Below are 17,705 nucleotides of genomic sequence, written 5' to 3' on the forward strand. Positions count from 1 at the left end.
TTTGAGCTTCCTGGTCTCCTGAGCAGTGCCTCTTGGACTCTTTACGCACAATAATGTGATTGATTTTGGATCACGGTCAAATAATAAGGAGCGCGTGAACGGACTCTGAATCGGTTTAGATTGATGGACGCCAATAATGGGAAAACGGGAAACGCGTTTTATTTTGGCTTTGCAGGATATTTCGTTATAAAAATGTTGAAAACAAACGTCTGACAGAAACTGTAAATAAAAAGGAAGCATACCTGTAGAAACGTTTGAATAATCGAACCATGCCATATTGGTTTTCGGGTATATTTAAACTTTGTATTTGCTTAGCCAAAAGCTTTACCTTACCAAATGTTATGGTAGTATGATCATTACTGTTTTAAGTTTATTATTATTTATCTTCAAACTCACTTCAGTTATGAGAAAAATTGGCACAAACGTAGGCATTGATTATTTTACTAAAATGTCACACGCCTTCCTTTAATGAAGGATACACATAAAATATGAACCAAATGTAGGATTAACAAAAAATAAATAAGTATTTAAAATTCCATTATGACGTATACCAAATTTAAGTATCTTAATATCTTGTTATTTTATTTAAGACAGTCTAGTCACGTCCAGGTATGAGTCCGCCGATAAGGAAAAATAAAAGCATCAATATGCTGAAGGGAGTTTGGCGCGAGGGCTGAAATCAGTCAAGTCGTTTTGAGTCGTTGGCAAACAGGAAAGTGGTTTTATTCATGGTTTTATTAAACAAGCATCATTTATTGAATGACAGACGATGATGCCAACAACACACAGATGATAATTATTTTTACACAGAAGGCAACCGAGCTGGCTGTAAGCAATATAGGCTATAGGCAGGCATATGATACTTTCTGGTTAAATGGTGTCATTTCAAGTGAACCTGCACAAGTTCTTCGTAGTTTTTCTTTATTTTCACCCCCTGCAGAGTTCATCTATAGGCTCAAGTCATCGTAGTAATACGGCTCCTCGGCCGAGCGCACAGAGATTTTGAAGTGGCGGCGCAGAAATCCTCCGTAACGCTTGTCCCACTTCATGTTGTTCAACTTTGGTCGGATCCGCCTCATGAAGCCCCCGTAGCGCTTCTGCAGCTCCTCGGGCTCTTGGCTCTCCGTCTCGGCGGAGCTACTCCTCTTTGACTTAGGACCGAATTTGCGTAAAAAGCCGCCGTAACGCTTCACGTAACCGTGGAGCGCCCGGTCCTCCGCGGCGTCGTCTGCGTCCGGCGGCGCGTCCGCGTCCCTCTCCTCCAGCTTCTTAAGCAAGTCCTCGTACTTCTTGGGCAGCGCCCCGGCCTTCAGGACGTAGTTGTCGCGCCACGGAGAGGCGAAGATTTTGTTCTTGTTCTTGTCGATCCTCTTGATGAAGCCGCCGTATCGCTTGACCAGGTCCGCCTGCTGGTTCTCCTCCTCCTCCGCCGCTTCGTCCTGGCTGAAGTCCGCCAGCCCCGGAACCCGGTCGCAGCTCTCCAGCTGCCCCTCACACTCGGCGTTGCACGACTGCGGGACACAGGAGAAAAAGAGCATGAGACCAATATCGGCGCGCACAGACGCACACAGACACACACAGGGAGATGTGTGGCGCTAAAAGTTTGCTGAATAACAGGTTTTGCTGTCAGTTTGAGAAACCAAGAACACTACCTGAACCCCAATTTCCTCCTTACATTTCTCCTTAAGTAAATGAAGTCCCCTGAAGTGCTAACACCACACACTGCTTGTCCAAAGAAGGATCCAAACAGTTTTACGCAACCCATATTAAGCCTACGAGGCTATACATTCATTCACACTGACACATTTGACATGTTTTACTTTAGGATTTAGGAAATAGAAATAGACCAAAAAAAAGTAAACGAAGTTTCGTTGAAGAGAAAACAATTTGGAAGTTTAAACATGGATCACTAAGCAGACGTCCGAAGTTAACCCAATTCCAATGTAGGCGTCCGCTGCCAATCATTTCAAAATGAAACTGACAAAAAAAAAGAATGCAACTAAAACCCAATCAATTCTCCAAACAGCAGCAGTTTTTCCACCTCTCTCTCTCCGTGCTTCGTGTTAAGTTGTCTCCGGTCTTACCAGGCTGCTGAAGGCGGCGTCGGGGCCGAGGATCTGCTGCACGCATTTCTCGCACTGCGAGGAGCAATCTGCGTGGATGGAGGGCGGCAAGCTCAGCATCAGCACCAGGACATACCACTCCATTCTTCACCAGATCCCTGGCACACGCAAAGACGCACACGCGCGCACACACACACACACACACACACACACACACACACACACACACACACACACACACACACACACACACACACACACACACGCACAAAAAAGAACACAGTCAGTGAGTCTGGGTAAGGCTCAGAATTGAACCGGCTTGGTTTTGAGGACTCGCAGACTGTAGACATAACTTAACTTGTAGCTACTCAAGAAAATGACTTGCTTCCTGAAAACACTCTTAATTGAGTCAGCTTTGATAATAGCTCATTAAAACACACGATGTTATTGATCATGTGGACCTGTGCGTAGTGCGTAATGGCGCACCGAAGCCAAGTCTTTCTGTCAGCACTTTGTTACAAAAAATAGAAATATGAAGTGTGTCTTCACTCAGACCACAAAAGACAGTAAAGTTATAAAAAAGAGTGTAGTCGGTACCTCAGGAGTTGGACAGATTCTTCCAGCCGTAGTAAGACTCACAGAGGCGCATCTACCATCAAACGTCCGCCCTCCAACTCTTCGTGTTTCTCCTGCGCGGCTTGTCGCCTTCGCTTTTTATCGCCGGAGACTCGGTCGTGTCACCGCGGCGCATCAGAGCATTCTAATAAGGGACCAATGGGAGGGGAATGTGCTGCGTAAATAAACCCACCGCCTCCCCGCTTCGGGAGGTTTTTGAAAACAACGCCCACACAGAGAAGGTATAGCGGTAGCGCAGTTCATCCTATCGGCGCATCATCACCACCACCATCATTCCATCTCTCGGGGCCTCGATCAGAAACCTGGGCTGTCAAAAAAAAATCACACAATGAACATCAATGAACAAAGTGTTTTCTCTTTTTCGGTAAGACTGAAAGAAAGTAACCAGGAGAGACGTAAATAGAAGACACTGTTTGATATAAACACGATGAATGAGATCTTCAACCTTTTCTGAGCACGGCACACTTTTTACATTTAAAAGATCCCGCGGCACACCAACAACCAAAAACGTTACAAAATGACACCTTTTAGCATAATACAGCATCTATGCCATGGTGTCAAACTCAACCTCAGAGAGGGACTAAACTAACAATAGGACTACGTTGAGGGCCAAATAGAGTCACCATTTAATAAACAGGATAGAAGGGATATTGGACAAAGTGCAAAAAGAATACATGTTTAGGTAGCTACATTATTTTATGCATACGTACCAGAGCCAGATGTTTGGCATCTTTTCTTGGCTGCCAGTTCATTAATATCTGGGGTTAGGTTCTGTGGAAACCCTCAATGTGGAGTGAAGGTGTGCATCAGTGAGACGAGTCCTGTGTGGGTTTTTGTTCATCTTCATCACAGAGAAAAGCTGCTCACACAGGTATGTGCTCCCAAACATGCAGAGCGTTTGAGCAGCATGTACAGTAGGCGGAGTCAGGGGCGTTTCTAGGATTCAAAGAAAGGGGGGGCTTAGCCCCAAGCGGAGTGGCATGTTTTCGCGGGTAGCGCGCGGCAATTTCTTTTGGGGCCCGTTTGGGGCCGCGTATATCCATTGTTTCAGACAGTTCATAGATTGGTTCAATCACAGAGTGTGATTTTGCTCTGTAGTTTTGCTTGCGTTCAGTATATGATAACACAATAGACAGAATTTTATGACTTGACATGAAAATATCATGAAATAATCTAGTTTAGGCTATAGCCTAGGCCTGACAACAAATACCTAAACATTTCTACCACAATAGAAGAAAATCAAAAAAACTCCATCACACCGGCTCCTTCAGCCCTGTCAGTCTCCTGCTGCTCTCTCTCACTGACTGGGCGGAGCTGCACTTCTCCTAAAGAATCTTCTTATATCCATCTGGTCAATGAATTGGATGATATACCGGTACAATAGCGTTATGAGGGACACTATGTATATCAGCTCTATTTGGATGTGCACAGGTGCTCTTTCCACTTCAACTGCAAACGGATTACTGAGCAGTTCAAATTTAAATTTCTGAGCTACAAACTCGGCAAATCGCAGAGTGAACTCCGTGCCAAGTGCTCCCAGTTATCAGCAAAATGCGCAGTCGAGAACACAGCGGTGGAAACGTTTACTGCATCACACATGTCTGTGATCACGCGTCCCTGAAGCTGGAGGTTTAGCACAGTGAGATGCTTCGTTATGTTGCACATAAAGCCAGCTCACATCGCCACTTTTCGTCCCGGAGCTCTGTGGTGGCGGGCCAGTTATGATAAACAATGATATTTTCTGGCGGGCCGTTGTACTGAGGGCCCGATATATGCTGACCATTTAATGACAAGTCTCTCAATGTGTTGATGCTTACGAGGCTTTTCATCTGGGTTATTTTGTCCAGGGTTCAGATCAGAGTCTGCATTTTTCCTTTTCAAATATTTCTCCATCGCTGTTCGTCTCGTCACCACAACCTCTCCCGCGCGTCATTTCATTCTACTGTTTTAAATTAACAAAGTCATTATTGCGCTACCTACTGCCCCCCACTGGCATGGAAGAGTATTATTACTTAGCCAGCCACTATATTGCAGCTCAGACGCTCAACAATGGCGAAGTATTTGCAGCAACTAAATAATATTTTTTTGGACTCATTAAGTGAAATTGGACATTTTCCCGCGGCACACCTGGCGATCTCTCACGGCACAGCGGTTGAAAATCACTGCCCTATGTTATGGTCTATTTGATCCTACATTTACCATAATTAGTAAATGAACACCATGCTGTATTGAAGAAGACTTGAAATATAGCAATTGAGACCATAAACAGGCAGTCTTCCTGCAAGACACTGAACCCTTAATTGCTCCCCCCAGTTAGGGGGGCTGGAGGGGAGGAGTCCTAACTTAACCGGCCCCCTCTGGTCCCCACCTAGAACCGCCCCTGCTTACAATGTTTAGGTAATAAATCATGATAGAAGTAGGGTCTTTTTTCTCATAGATTTCTTTACAATCAGACTTCTTTTTTACAACCAGAGGAGTTGCCCTCTGATGGACGTTAGAAAGAATACAAATATAAGGCACTTCAGCATTGGCTTCACTTTCTAGACCCGGAGGTTTAAGCCTGGTTTATCAGAGCTTTCTCACTGAAAACAGCTGTCTGCTGTCTTCTGGTTTATGACAGCACTGAGACTGTACCAAAACAATAAAGTATTGGGCTGTAAGACCCAGGGGAACTGCAGTATTGGTGATAATTCATTGGGTTTGCTTTAAACTCACAAAGTGTCGTCCTATCACGTTTAAAGACAAGTGTTTGTACAGTATCTGTTTCAAATGGCTAAACTCAAAGGTGGAGTAAAGTCTTGATGCAATTAATTGAACACACGGGTAAACCGCTGCACAATTTTGGACATTCTTTCCTCAAAGTTATTCATTATGTTGCACTCGGCCTTTTGCATGAAAAAGTAGTTCTGTCAAGAACTTGAGAGAGAATTTTAACCCCCGCTTACTTTCATACCTTTGCACACCTGACCAATCCCTGTGTTAACTTGGCATGACTGTCAGATTGTGCTTCGGAAGCTTACAAAACTGATCGGGCCACAGCTACCCCTGCTTCGAGGCCATGGAAAGAAGATTTTGGACATTGCTTAACGATCCGATAAGCACTAACTATGAAGCATGCTTGCGCCTTAAGCACAATGCTTCCTGGAACTCAAGAGGTATGCTGACTGTTCTGCAAAACCTGGCCTTGTATCTTTGACTTTCTCCCGAAGCGCAGCTTTATGATGCACCACTTGTCGGGCACTAAAGATTTCTTAAGTCTGAGTGGAATATGCTCGCGCCTCCCTCGCCTCTCGGGCAAATCTACGCCTACCGTGTGTCATCATTGCATTCGTGCTGTGTCGTGTGGTCGGTAGAGGCTTTCAGGCCGCTTTGTGTAGTAGATTAGCAGCAAGCGAGGTCAGTGAGCGCTCTGCGCTGCGCTGTGGGAGGTCCCCGGTGAAATGATCCACACATGACAATCGGGGGGCCTGGTCCCATTTCAAGGACGAAGCCTTTCAAAGCTCATTGATAGATCAAGGCTGCGCCGTAGGACCTCCGTATCTTTGCTTTAGTTGACAAATGAAGAGAAACCTTGGGCGTGCGACTGAGCGGCGACTGACTGGTGCAGTCCACAAGTGCTTTTCACTCTGGCATGATAGCAAATGTTTCAGTTGGATTGTTTTTCATATTTGTTATTCCAAGATAAGAAATGATTTCATGGTTTGCCGATGTTTACACTGACATTACACTATTGTTGACAATGTGATATTTAATCCTGTTTGCACTTTTTATTCCATCCATTTTCATTTCACATCTTCACATCAAGATAAAAATGAATCTCTTTAACTACCATGACAACTGTTTTCATCGTGTCATAGCTTACTACGCTGTGACGGCATTATATTCCTGTAGTTGGTAGAAGGTGCTGCTCAGCAGTACTCAGGGGGCTGACACCTTCTACAATTAAAACACATCCTTTTAACACACGAAACACGCAGCTCTTAAACGTGAGGATTTAATTCACCAACATAGTCACTCTGTCAGTCCGCCCAACACTTTGGTCCAGAGCAATATAGCCCTACTGTAATCTCCATAAACATTTTCTACATTCAACAGGTCGCGATTTTGGTGTCTGAAGCGTTCTGGTTTTCTTTTTGTAGTCTGAGTACATCCTCCTGGATGCTTGCTTTTAGAGGTTTTACTAGCTAGTCCAACTGGTAAGTGGCCCCTAGGGTAGACCCAGAATACGCTGGAGATATTATATATCTCGTCTGGCCTGGGAACGTCCCATAAAATGCTAGAAAACATTTCTGGGGAGAAAGACAAATGGAATGCCCTGCTAAGCCTGCCGCCCAACGAACTGGCATTGGATAGCGGAAAGTTAATAAATGGATGGAACAATCATGGTCATGGTTAAAAGAAATCAACGTTGACTGTTGATTGATCTCTGGTGATAAAGTCCAAATGTAGTTGTTGATCTATCTATCCACCCTGATAGCAATACATTCGTCTGTTGAATGTATTGCTCTATATGGACATCACCTGATGGACAAAAGTCATAATTTCTAAGGCTGCTAGTAAGACAAACAAAACATTTTTTGTATCGGGGTACTTGCTTGAGCGTCGATCTTTCTGGGATGAAAATCTTTAAAGGGCATCTGACTCAGAAAACCTTGAACATCATCACAAAAAGTTTTTTGTTTTTTTTACAGCCAGAAAGTTCTTGTGTGTGATGTGACTAATCACTGCCTGGCCCATGGATATATGACAGATACAGTTTGGGGATTCAAAAGGTGAGTTTGTGCATCGTATTGACAAGCTCTTTCTTTCTTTCTTCTTCTTCTTCTTCTTCTTCTTCTTCTTCTTCTTCTTCTTCTTCTTCATCTTCTACAGCAGTCAGTAAGCTTTCTCCCTGCACAGAGAAGAACTGACCCTGAACACACTGAATGCAGTTCATACAGTGAGAGATAAAAAATCTGACACCACAAAGTAACGCTCATGGGTGTCTGGTGGAATGATAGCATATAGAACACAATAGTTACTATAGTTACCATGGTATACCTTTTAAGCTGCATTTGTCCAGCATTTCTGTTTTTTTCAGGTAATCCTGGTTCTACTCTTTTTTCTTTAACCCGACACAAACATTGATGAGTGCCTGGAAAATATAACTATTAATTTTTTAACCAGCATGTCATCCTGACACATACGTTTTAGTTGAACAGACTGGACTTCATGCTGGGATATTCTTTGTATAGTTATGGTTTACCTACGAGAAGGAACACATAAATGTATGTGTGTAAACCATATGGTAAAAATAATGAAAAAGATGCTGCCGTATTTACGTCGAGATGACGTTATATTGAGTGTTGAAGGAGCTGCTACAGTGTTAGCATAGCCTAGCACCGATCGATCCGAGCTCCATTGAGAAAACAAGTATTTTCGGCATCATTACTTAGTTATTTTGGAGTCCCTTTTTGTCGGTTTATTGCAGTTAAAGCACAGCAAAATCGGTTTATTTTGGGTATATACAGCTGGGTGGCTTGCTAGACACAGTGAATACAGCTAGATAAAATCCACATAGCTTCTCTGGAGTATGTTATGAAACCCAGACAAGACGGCATTTAGTTTCCCGGGATATCTGGGACTTCCACAACACGTAATAAGCAGAAATACAGGTTATTTTTTCCATGGTTGATGCCGGACTGTTGAACGGCTTTCAGGGTGCCTGGACCCCAGTGCCTTACCCCGCCGGGCCTTCCTCTTCTCCAGCTCCACCCCCTCGTCAAAATATATGGTTTCATCAGATTTACCAAAATCCAAGATGGCGACAGCCAAAATGTTGCACCCGTTTATTCAGCAGAGGTAACATTAAATGACAAAAGTCGATCTACAGGAGAATAAATATTTGAGAGCAGTTCAGACTGCCTGAAAGTCTTACTTATACTTTTAACCTGGTCACCTGGTGCCTAAATTTAGTGTTTTCCTTTAAATACAGACCATTCCAACATTCAATGCTCAAAATGTTCTGGGGGAGGACCCCTTAGACCCCCCTGCTTTATATGTTATAATGTTGAAACCACAACTACGCCCTTCAATACAACACATGAGGGGGTTGTGATGGTGGAAGCAGCTGCAGCAGGGAATGATATTGACATGAGGGTAGCAGCAGAGCAACAGTCACACGTGTCAGGTTATAATGTCCTCACCGTAAACCTTCATGAATTGGATGTCAAGTAGAGGACTCAATGAAACCTCTGATGTAACTGTGATGTCAAGTGCTTTTTCTGAACTAACGCTAAAAACCCCCACTAATAACCAAAGTAACAAATCCATTGCCGTGTTTGCACAAAATGCCACATTTGATGACCAAATAATTCTTCAGGTCTGATATAAAGAGAAAAAAACGTTAATTATATCAGTCAGACCATTTGGAAATCACACGTATGCAAGTAATTGGAGTGGCATCATTCATTGATTTAGAAATGGTTTCACAGGGATTTTAATAATTTAATTAGAAATTCTTCATTGTATTGCTCTAGTTGTGTTTAAATCTCGTTTTTTTTAGACTCAAAAGAATCAATGACAAAAGAAATGAGGTGGAATCACAGAACTTGTTGCTGCCGACCTTGTGTTCAGGACATATTGTATACACGGTGACAAAATGTGCTTCGTGTTTCCTCTATTCATATCGAAATAGGATGAAGAAGCTCTGTTGTGTGTTTTCTTTCTCGTCTGTGGCCCTCTCCAAGGGCTCGTCCGCGAAGTGTTTAAAAATCATGTTATCTCTTTCTTATTGAGCTTTTGTCACTTGGCCAAAAGGTTCCTAAGCAACCTGGAGTGGGATGTTTCTTTGTGGTCCTTCATCTTTTCTTTCATTGCTCAGCGTCACCTTGGCTGAAGCACTGTGTGACAGGGAGCATTGATTTATTGGCTCCTGTGTTAGACTATCATATTTACACACTTCTGTCATTTATTATCCATTGATCCAGTGAGTATCATTCACCTGTAATGCGGTGGATGAGACACCGGTTAAATATATTGTACAACAATGTCCTAAAGGTCACACTGTAGAGGTGTTCAGACCGACAGACAGGCCAATTGCATATAAGATGCAATGGCCAGATCAACCTGTTAGGGGCCCTGGGCAAATACTTGCTATTTGACCCGTTTTGACCTCACATCTGCAATCACAACGTAACATCAGTGGTGGGCCGTCAGGGCCAGCAAGGCCTTCTCTGCTGGCCTAAACAGAATCACAAAGTTATAGCTATTTTATAATTATAATTTATTATAATTTATAAAAATATTTTTCCCATTCTCTTATTTTCTCATTGCACAGCTACTGTCTTCCTCAGTTGCTCTGCTTCCAGTGCAGCTTGTTTTAAGTAGAGCTTTTATCCAATCAGATTTCACCTCTGTGTCTCTAGGTAAGAAGAGAGGCCCGAGGCCTGCTGACTCACAAGTGAATCCCTTTGCAGTTTAAGTGAATGGGGACGATATTGTTGATAGTCATAGTCTTCAACCAATCAGATCTTTAGTTTGACATGTTGACCGTATTCTTTGACGTGCCAGAGCCTTCTAGCGGACCTACAAGTACGTCAGCATTACGTGCAGCTCAGTTTTCAGGTGTAGCTCTGCAGTGAGGTGCAGCGTGTGCTGTGATTGGTCAGTGGGCGAGCACGTGACTATTGGAAAATGCAACTTAAGCAGCGGCTTAGTCGGAGTAGTAAGAGTTCAAATTGAAAGATATGGAAGAAATTATGAATTTGTTTGCATTTTGTTTGGTGTAGATTTCATTTTTTTTACCTAGCTTTGTTTTTTTAACACTCAATGGCTGAAGGAGGAGAAACGGATTTGTGAGTTGGGATTTAACCGTGGGATTAAACTCTTTGTCACCAAAGAAAGGAGGATGGAGTTTGTCTTTAAGTGAACAGCATTTGGTAAGTCAACTGCGTTTGTTTTTTCACATCTAATATCTGAATGGCCCTCGAGTGTGTAGCAGAATGCGTGTTGCTGTAGGTTTGCTGGATTGATTTGTTGCTTTGTTGTCATATAAATATATGTGACTGGTTCTTGTGAGTTTGTTGTTGTCATTGTGTTAATTATATAGATTTGGACTGTATGCATTGTCCGTTAATTACGAAGCATACCGTCATGCGCGGAGTTATTGTTTGTTAAGCTAGTTTAGCGTATTCTCACAGAAGTGCGGGGCCTCAGCTGTTTTTTGTTATTTTTCCGGGTTCAGAGGTCACAGCCCGTTGTCTCTTACGTGAGCACAGTCCACCGAAAACATTACATTTCCCACAATTTAAGCTTCTGAATTTTCCAAATGCACTAGTGTTATTCAAACGTATTGTTCGGTTCGTAAGCCTCGTCTATTGTTATACCCCTAAAAACAAATAACCGTAGCTGTGGTGCCATCATGAGGTTATTACGTGGTGTTTCAGCTGCAGGACAGCACTGAAGGCCCAGGTATAAAATGTATGGCCCGCCCCTGCGTAACATGTATGAGTATGTGCAGTGTACACACCAAACTAGATAAGGCAGTGGATTCCTGAATAGACCTACCTTGATGTTACTATTAACATTTTTGGTCGGAAAGTAGATCAAACAACCATAAAGAAATGCAAAACGACCTAAATGAGACAACCACAAAGAGAGGTCAAAAAACCACAAAGACACATGAACTGAACAAAAGCAACGCTAAACCACCACAAAGATACACAGAATTACCATTAGGAGACACCGTACTACCACAGTACAAAATTATGAATAGACCAAAATAGATGCTAAACAACAAAAAAGAGACGCCAAACCCCTACAAAGTGACATAAATGAACCACAAAGAAACGCAAAACAAACACAAAGAGACGTAAATTGACCAAATGAGATGCAAAACCAAGCAAAACAATCTCTTACAACACGTGTAATGACCTGTAACAGCATCAGCCTGCAGAGCAAAAAAAGACCCCTCACTTCCTGTTGTTCCACTATCTTAATGGAGAGGTATGGAATGGATATGATTAGTTCCATTAATAGTCACTGACAGTGATCTGAAACTGGCAAAGTGGAAGTAGTGAATGAAAACAGTATATCTATTTCAGAAAATAAATTCAGAGCTGAAGATGACATTACATTACAGTCATTTAGCTGACGCTTTTATCCAAAGCGACTTACATTTTAGATGCTATCATACCGTAGGCCCAGCTACGGGAGCAATTTTCGTGGTTAAGTGTCTTGCTCAAGGACACATCGACTTGCAACTAGTGGTGCCGGAGCCAGAGCCAGGGTTTGAACCACCAACCGTCTGATTGAAAGATGGCCCTGCCCTCCACTCAGCCACAGTCGTCCCTTTTATGACGAGTGTCACATCAGTCTGTTGTTGTATTGATGGAATTATTGCTGTGGAAATGCAGACTAATAATATAATACAATATGATGAAATATAAAACAGAGCAATAAAGCCTGTTTCAAATAAAGACAGTTCTGCAGTTGAGGTCAATAAGGAGATGAAGATAAATTAATCGACAGTATTGGGGCTTTTCTAACGATACTAATTGTGATTGTGTGAATTAGTCATCTCACACTTGCAACTGTGACAGTGGAATATCCTCAGTGTTAACCCAGCTTGTTTTTTGTTGGCCACTTACAGATTACTCTGAGAAAGTAACTGTCGGCGTGACGTTACCAATATGGAATGACCTTTAACTATCAATGCATTCTTCAAACCACGTGTACATCAACACCGTTAGCAACACGCCCACACTGCCGCAGCTCCTTGTGTGTTTTTTTTTTTAAAGGCAGTGCTATTTTTGGTGCGAATGCTTGACCTTAATGAAGCACAAATCACATTCAGAAGAAAAGCAAACATCTCTTCACTTCCGCTCTCTTGTCTTGTTATCATCCAGGAGCGGGATGAAGTGGGGAGGGGAGACTCGGGTTCATCGGTGTGTGAAACAGGCTTGCTGCAGAACTTCTACCAGTCCAGCAGACAGCAGATAACCTATTCGTAGAAAAACTGCAGAATAACCGTTGACTTGGAGTAGCTGATTTAGACACATTCATCTTCAACAACATTTTACATAAGAGGTGACCACATGAGTAAACGGTTTCATTTGCCTCTTTAAATATGTCATTCAACCTTTCTCATGATCCTCTCGCAGGGGCTTCACAGATTCTTTGCCTCGGACGGTACTTTGGGAATGAGGAAGATGAAGATTTGCTTCTTTGAACTTGTAAGTGCTTTTCTCAAACTTACATGGTTAAAATGACCCAACAACCAAACTACCTCTTGTAAGTCATCAGTTTGCTATTCTGGTTCACAACTTTTCCAGTTGATTTTAATCAACATATTTAAAAATCCAACTGTATGACCTGCTGACAGGTCATTCCATAATCTCCAGTCTAACTGGATTATTTCCATTTGTTGTTGAGCTGATTTTAGTCTTTCCAAGTCCCAAGGAAGTTCCAAGAAAATAGGGTTAGCAAACAGAGGAAATGATACGGTGGTTACTTCATTTTTTATATCTGTTAGTTCTTTCAAACTCTCAAACCAGAGTTAGTGATCGTTGGACTAACAAAGATGGTTTTGACGAGTGTTATTTAGTTTTTGTCCAGTTTGAACAAAGTGTGTTTTACAATGATCCCTGAGGGAATGACTGTTTCTGTCAATGGAGTCTGGTTGCTTTGAGGAGCCCATATAACAGCTGTTTCTTTTTCACATCTTACACAGTGAACTAAGGGTTTATTTTGACCAAACCACAGGTAGTAATTATAATAATTGTCAAAATCCCTGTTGATTTGATTTATAATATATTCACTTTAAAGTGCATCACGCCAGAATAAGTGCAGAAATGTGCCTGTCCACCCGGGTGTCCTGTTTCCATCACTGCCTATTGGAGCTGGAGCCGATAAAGAGAGTTATGTGTGCCAGGAATGAATGCAGATTGTAAACTGAAGAAAAAAGCCAATGTTAATGGGTGTTAATGTTTTTTCTGTCCAGTGGGAAAGGGGCTATAGAGAAAAATCAGTCAAAAGAAATCTGCAGGGATCAAGGACATTTTGTACAGTCCTTTAAACATTGAATCAACCAGTTTTAATCTAATTTAAACCACATAGCATGCAAACTCTCCTCCTCTGGGATGCTAACAGTTTATATGGCTAATGGTATAGTAAAATACAAGGCTGTAATAATGTACATAGGGATCACTGACTCTAAGGTAGCCCATGCTAAACATGTGGCTACACTGTGTTAGTATCAAAGCCTGATAGAGCGTCTTCCTCTGTACCATAGGCTTCCATTAAAAACACATCATTGAGCCACTCTGTTGCTCTGGGTGACATGTTCCTTCATCACCATGAACACACACTGTAGTTTATTGGGACTCGATCCCACATAGTAAGTACATTTATTTATAAAGCGCTTTTCCCAGAAATTAGTCACAAAGTGTTTAACATGAGTGGAATTACAAGCATAAATAACACAAAGTGACCATGTAAGGGCCAACATTTAAGACAACACAAAAAACTGAAAGAACACAATTAAAACATGGCATAAAAGCATAGGACATGAGTTTTAAACAAACGCCAGTCTGAACAAGTGTGTCTTGAGCTGATTCTGGAAAGAATTCACGGAATCAGCAACTGCTCAAAAGCTGCCTCAAAAGCTCGGTCAACACGGCTCTCAAGGCAAGTGCGTGGGACAGACAGATAGTTTAACACGTTCGATCTGAGAGTGCGGGCAGGTGAATATGGGTGAAGTAGTTCAGCCACATATGTAGGAGTCTGACCATGATGTGCTCTGTAAGTAAGGGTGAGGATTTTAAAGTGGATCCTACATGCTACAGGGAGCCAGTGAAGAGATCACTGTAAAGAGATCACGGTTATGTGAGACCGTCGATTTGTCCTAGTGAGTAATCTGGCGGCAGCATTTTGGATTACCTGCAAACGGTTGAGAGCAGATACACTGATTGACGAGAAAAGTGTGTTACAGTAGTCAATGCGCGAAGAGATAAAGGCATGTATAATCATCTCTAGTTCAGCTGTTGATACTACAGATCTCAGTTTACTGATATTTCTTAGGTGGAAGAAACATGATCTGGACAGCTGCTTAACATGGAGGTCAAACGACACTGATTGGTCAAATATTACCCCTAGATTATGCAGGTTGAAGTGGGCAGCAGAGGAGAGTGGACCAATACTCTGCTTGATCTTAGGGGCAACTTCATCTGGTGCAATAACCAGAACCTCTGTCTTAGTGCCTTTGAGTTTTTAGCAGTTTTCTGCTGTCCAGTCTCTGATAGCATTGACACAGTCCAGGAGCCTAATTACTGTGAAAACCTCGCTGGGTTTAAATGAAAAATAGAGTTGAATATCATCAGCATATAAATGATAGGCAACATTATGACTTTGTATAATCTGTCCCAAAGGCAACAAATATAGGGAAAATAACAGAGGCCCCTGCGGTACACCACAAGACAGTGGAGAGGTAACAGACACAAAATCACCCACAAAGACATCTTCTGTCAGCGAGGTAAGACGTAAACCAGTCTAACGCTCTGTTTGTCCATACATGGTCCTGCTGCCACAAATACTCACTAGAGCAGTGGTCCCAAACCACCAGGCCGCGGACCGGTACCGAGCCGTGGGTCATCTGGTACCGGGCTGCACACAAAGAATACATATTATATTATTTCCGTTTTATTGATTTTTTTTTTTCAAGTTTGATTTTGAAAAATAACCGGATTCTCTCGCAATTTCATCCACCTTGACACATGGCAAGACGCTTGTCTCGGTCACGTGGTTACCTCAGAAATTAAGCCCGCAAACTAGCAAAAATGAGTAAAACACTTTTGGAGAGCTTCTTTGCAAGGAGACAGAAGAAGAGCCTACAACTTCCAAGAAAAAGCTTCATTTAACAGACAATATCAGGAGTCTAATTAAATATCAGGAGTATTTCTGACGCGCCAAGCCCGCTCTGCAGAATATGTGGCGACAGAGGAAGATCAGCTGCTGGAGATTGTAAATGACGGTGGCCTTAAAAGTATATTGAGACAACAACTCTGCTGGTGTTTTGGATTAAAATCAAGGCTGAGTATCCTGAGATCGCCACTAAAGCACTGAAAACCCTGCTTCCATTTCACACATCCTCTTTGTGAAGCAGGATGTTCTGCAGTGACAGCAATCAAAACAAAATGAAGTAGTCTGGACATGAGGAACACACTTCGGGTGTCATTGTCTCCCATCACCCCCAGGTGGGACCGTCTCGTTGCAGAGAAACAAGCTCAGGGCTCCACTGATTCAGCGTTATTGTGAGTAGTATTTATTTATGCATTTTTTATTTGTTTTAATGCCGATCGTATCATTTTATTTCGTCGTGTTTATCCGCCACACGTTGAATACCGGTCATATTGTCTTACATGAAGCCGGTGCGTGGCGCAAAAAAGGTTGGGGACCTCTGCACGAGAGCACCAAATGTGGATTATTCCACCGCTGAAAATAGTGTCCAACAAATGCAGTAGTTCCTCTTGTTTGAGTAACGTTTGATAAAAACTAGTGACCAGCTGTTTTAGAAACCTACTGAAATTGTAAACTATATATTTCTTTGGTGTTTTATGTATTCAGTAGAAACCAATGGTCTTGGTCTGAGAGACAGTCTAAGACATTGTTTGGTTTTGGTCTGAAAGCCTATCAGCATTGAGATTCTATTCCTGTCGTCACAAACCTCCAGATGTTGTTGTATCAGATTTGGAGGGAAAATACTGTAGTAGTCTGTGGTCACGCAAAGTTCTACGATAGTACCTCATTTTGTAACAGACCGGATTAAACTGTGCACGTATAAATGTATGTGTATAAACCATCAACCCTCTATGGTATAAACAATAACGTTGCTGCAGTATTAATGTCTAGATTATGTTATTTTGAGTGTTGATGGAGCAGCTCCAATGTTAGCATTGCCTAGCCCCGATCGAACCAAACTGCATTCAGAAAACAAGCATTTTAAAAGTTGTTTGCTTGACGTGTTGTGGACTATATCATCATTTAGTTAATTTGGCATCGTTTTTACATGTTTATTGCAATTAAATCACAGCAAACCTGTTTATTTTGAGTTTATAGAGCTGTGTGTCTTGCTAGATACAGTGACTACAGCTCAGTGAAATTCACAGCGGGCCTGCGGATGATGTCATGAACCCAGACCTGACGGCCTTTGGTTTGCCAACGTATCTGGGACACAAATCAGCAATATAGGTTATTTTTATGAAGCAGCTATATTCGGCTGGTTTTAGACATTTACATCACCCGTATCTTTCTACTCTATTTGACTCAGGTTCTTCAGTGTTTAACTGTCCTCTTCCAGTCAGATGACCCAGTGAAGAGGATCTCTGATCACCAGCCACCTGAAACAGCTTCCAGTCCAGCAAACCCGATAAGACACTGATGTTTCTGCTCACCTCCTGAAGGACGTGGCTGTTTATTTCTGCTGTATTTTCAATAAATGATTAATCCACTCCTTCACTCACACACACACACACACACACTCCTTCACTTCACACACACATGCACAGACACACACACACACACACACACACACACACACACACACACACACACACACACACACACACAGAGACACATGGGTTTGAACATTTCCAGTGTGCCGATATTTTTTAATTGACACAGAAGGATTTACATATCAGTCATAGTGAACCAACTCCCATGTGATTGTGGCTGAAAAGCAGCACAGACAACATTTAATGAATCATGGGACGGACACAGAAGAAGTCTTCACTTAAAGTCAGACCAGAGTAATGAGATTTGGAGGAGAGCTAAACGGAGCGAGGCTCACTTTTACAGTTCTTTTAGTTTCCTGCCATATAAGTTGGATGTTGATTCACAATTTATATTTGTAAATAAATGTTATAAGAATAAATGAATAAGAAAAAAGCAGATGGGCATCGGTAACTTTAGAAAGACATTTTAGTGACAAATGCAAGTGACAAATATTTGTCTAATAATTTTAGAGCTCCC

The 17,705-nt window shown here is 42.2% G+C and overlaps 1 protein-coding gene across 1 annotated transcript; it reads right to left on the bottom strand.

The window, feature by feature from the left end:
- Positions 1–947: 947 nt before the first annotated feature.
- pdyn (prodynorphin) lies at positions 948–2,752 on the bottom strand (the record flags this gene model as incomplete). The annotated part of the gene is made up of 3 exons (XM_079166868.1): positions 2,661–2,752; positions 2,085–2,221; positions 948–1,511 (listed from the first exon to the last, which is right to left on the bottom strand). Exons 2-3 carry the CDS (start codon positions 2,205–2,207, stop codon positions 948–950), a joined length of 687 nt encoding a protein of 228 aa, XP_079022994.1. The 5' UTR covers positions 2,208–2,221; positions 2,661–2,752.
- Between the last annotated feature and the right edge of the window lie 14,953 nt (positions 2,753–17,705).

This window comes from Pholis gunnellus (assembly GCF_910591455.1).
Source record: "Pholis gunnellus genome assembly, chromosome: 2".
NCBI lineage: Eukaryota > Metazoa > Chordata > Actinopteri > Perciformes > Pholidae > Pholis > Pholis gunnellus.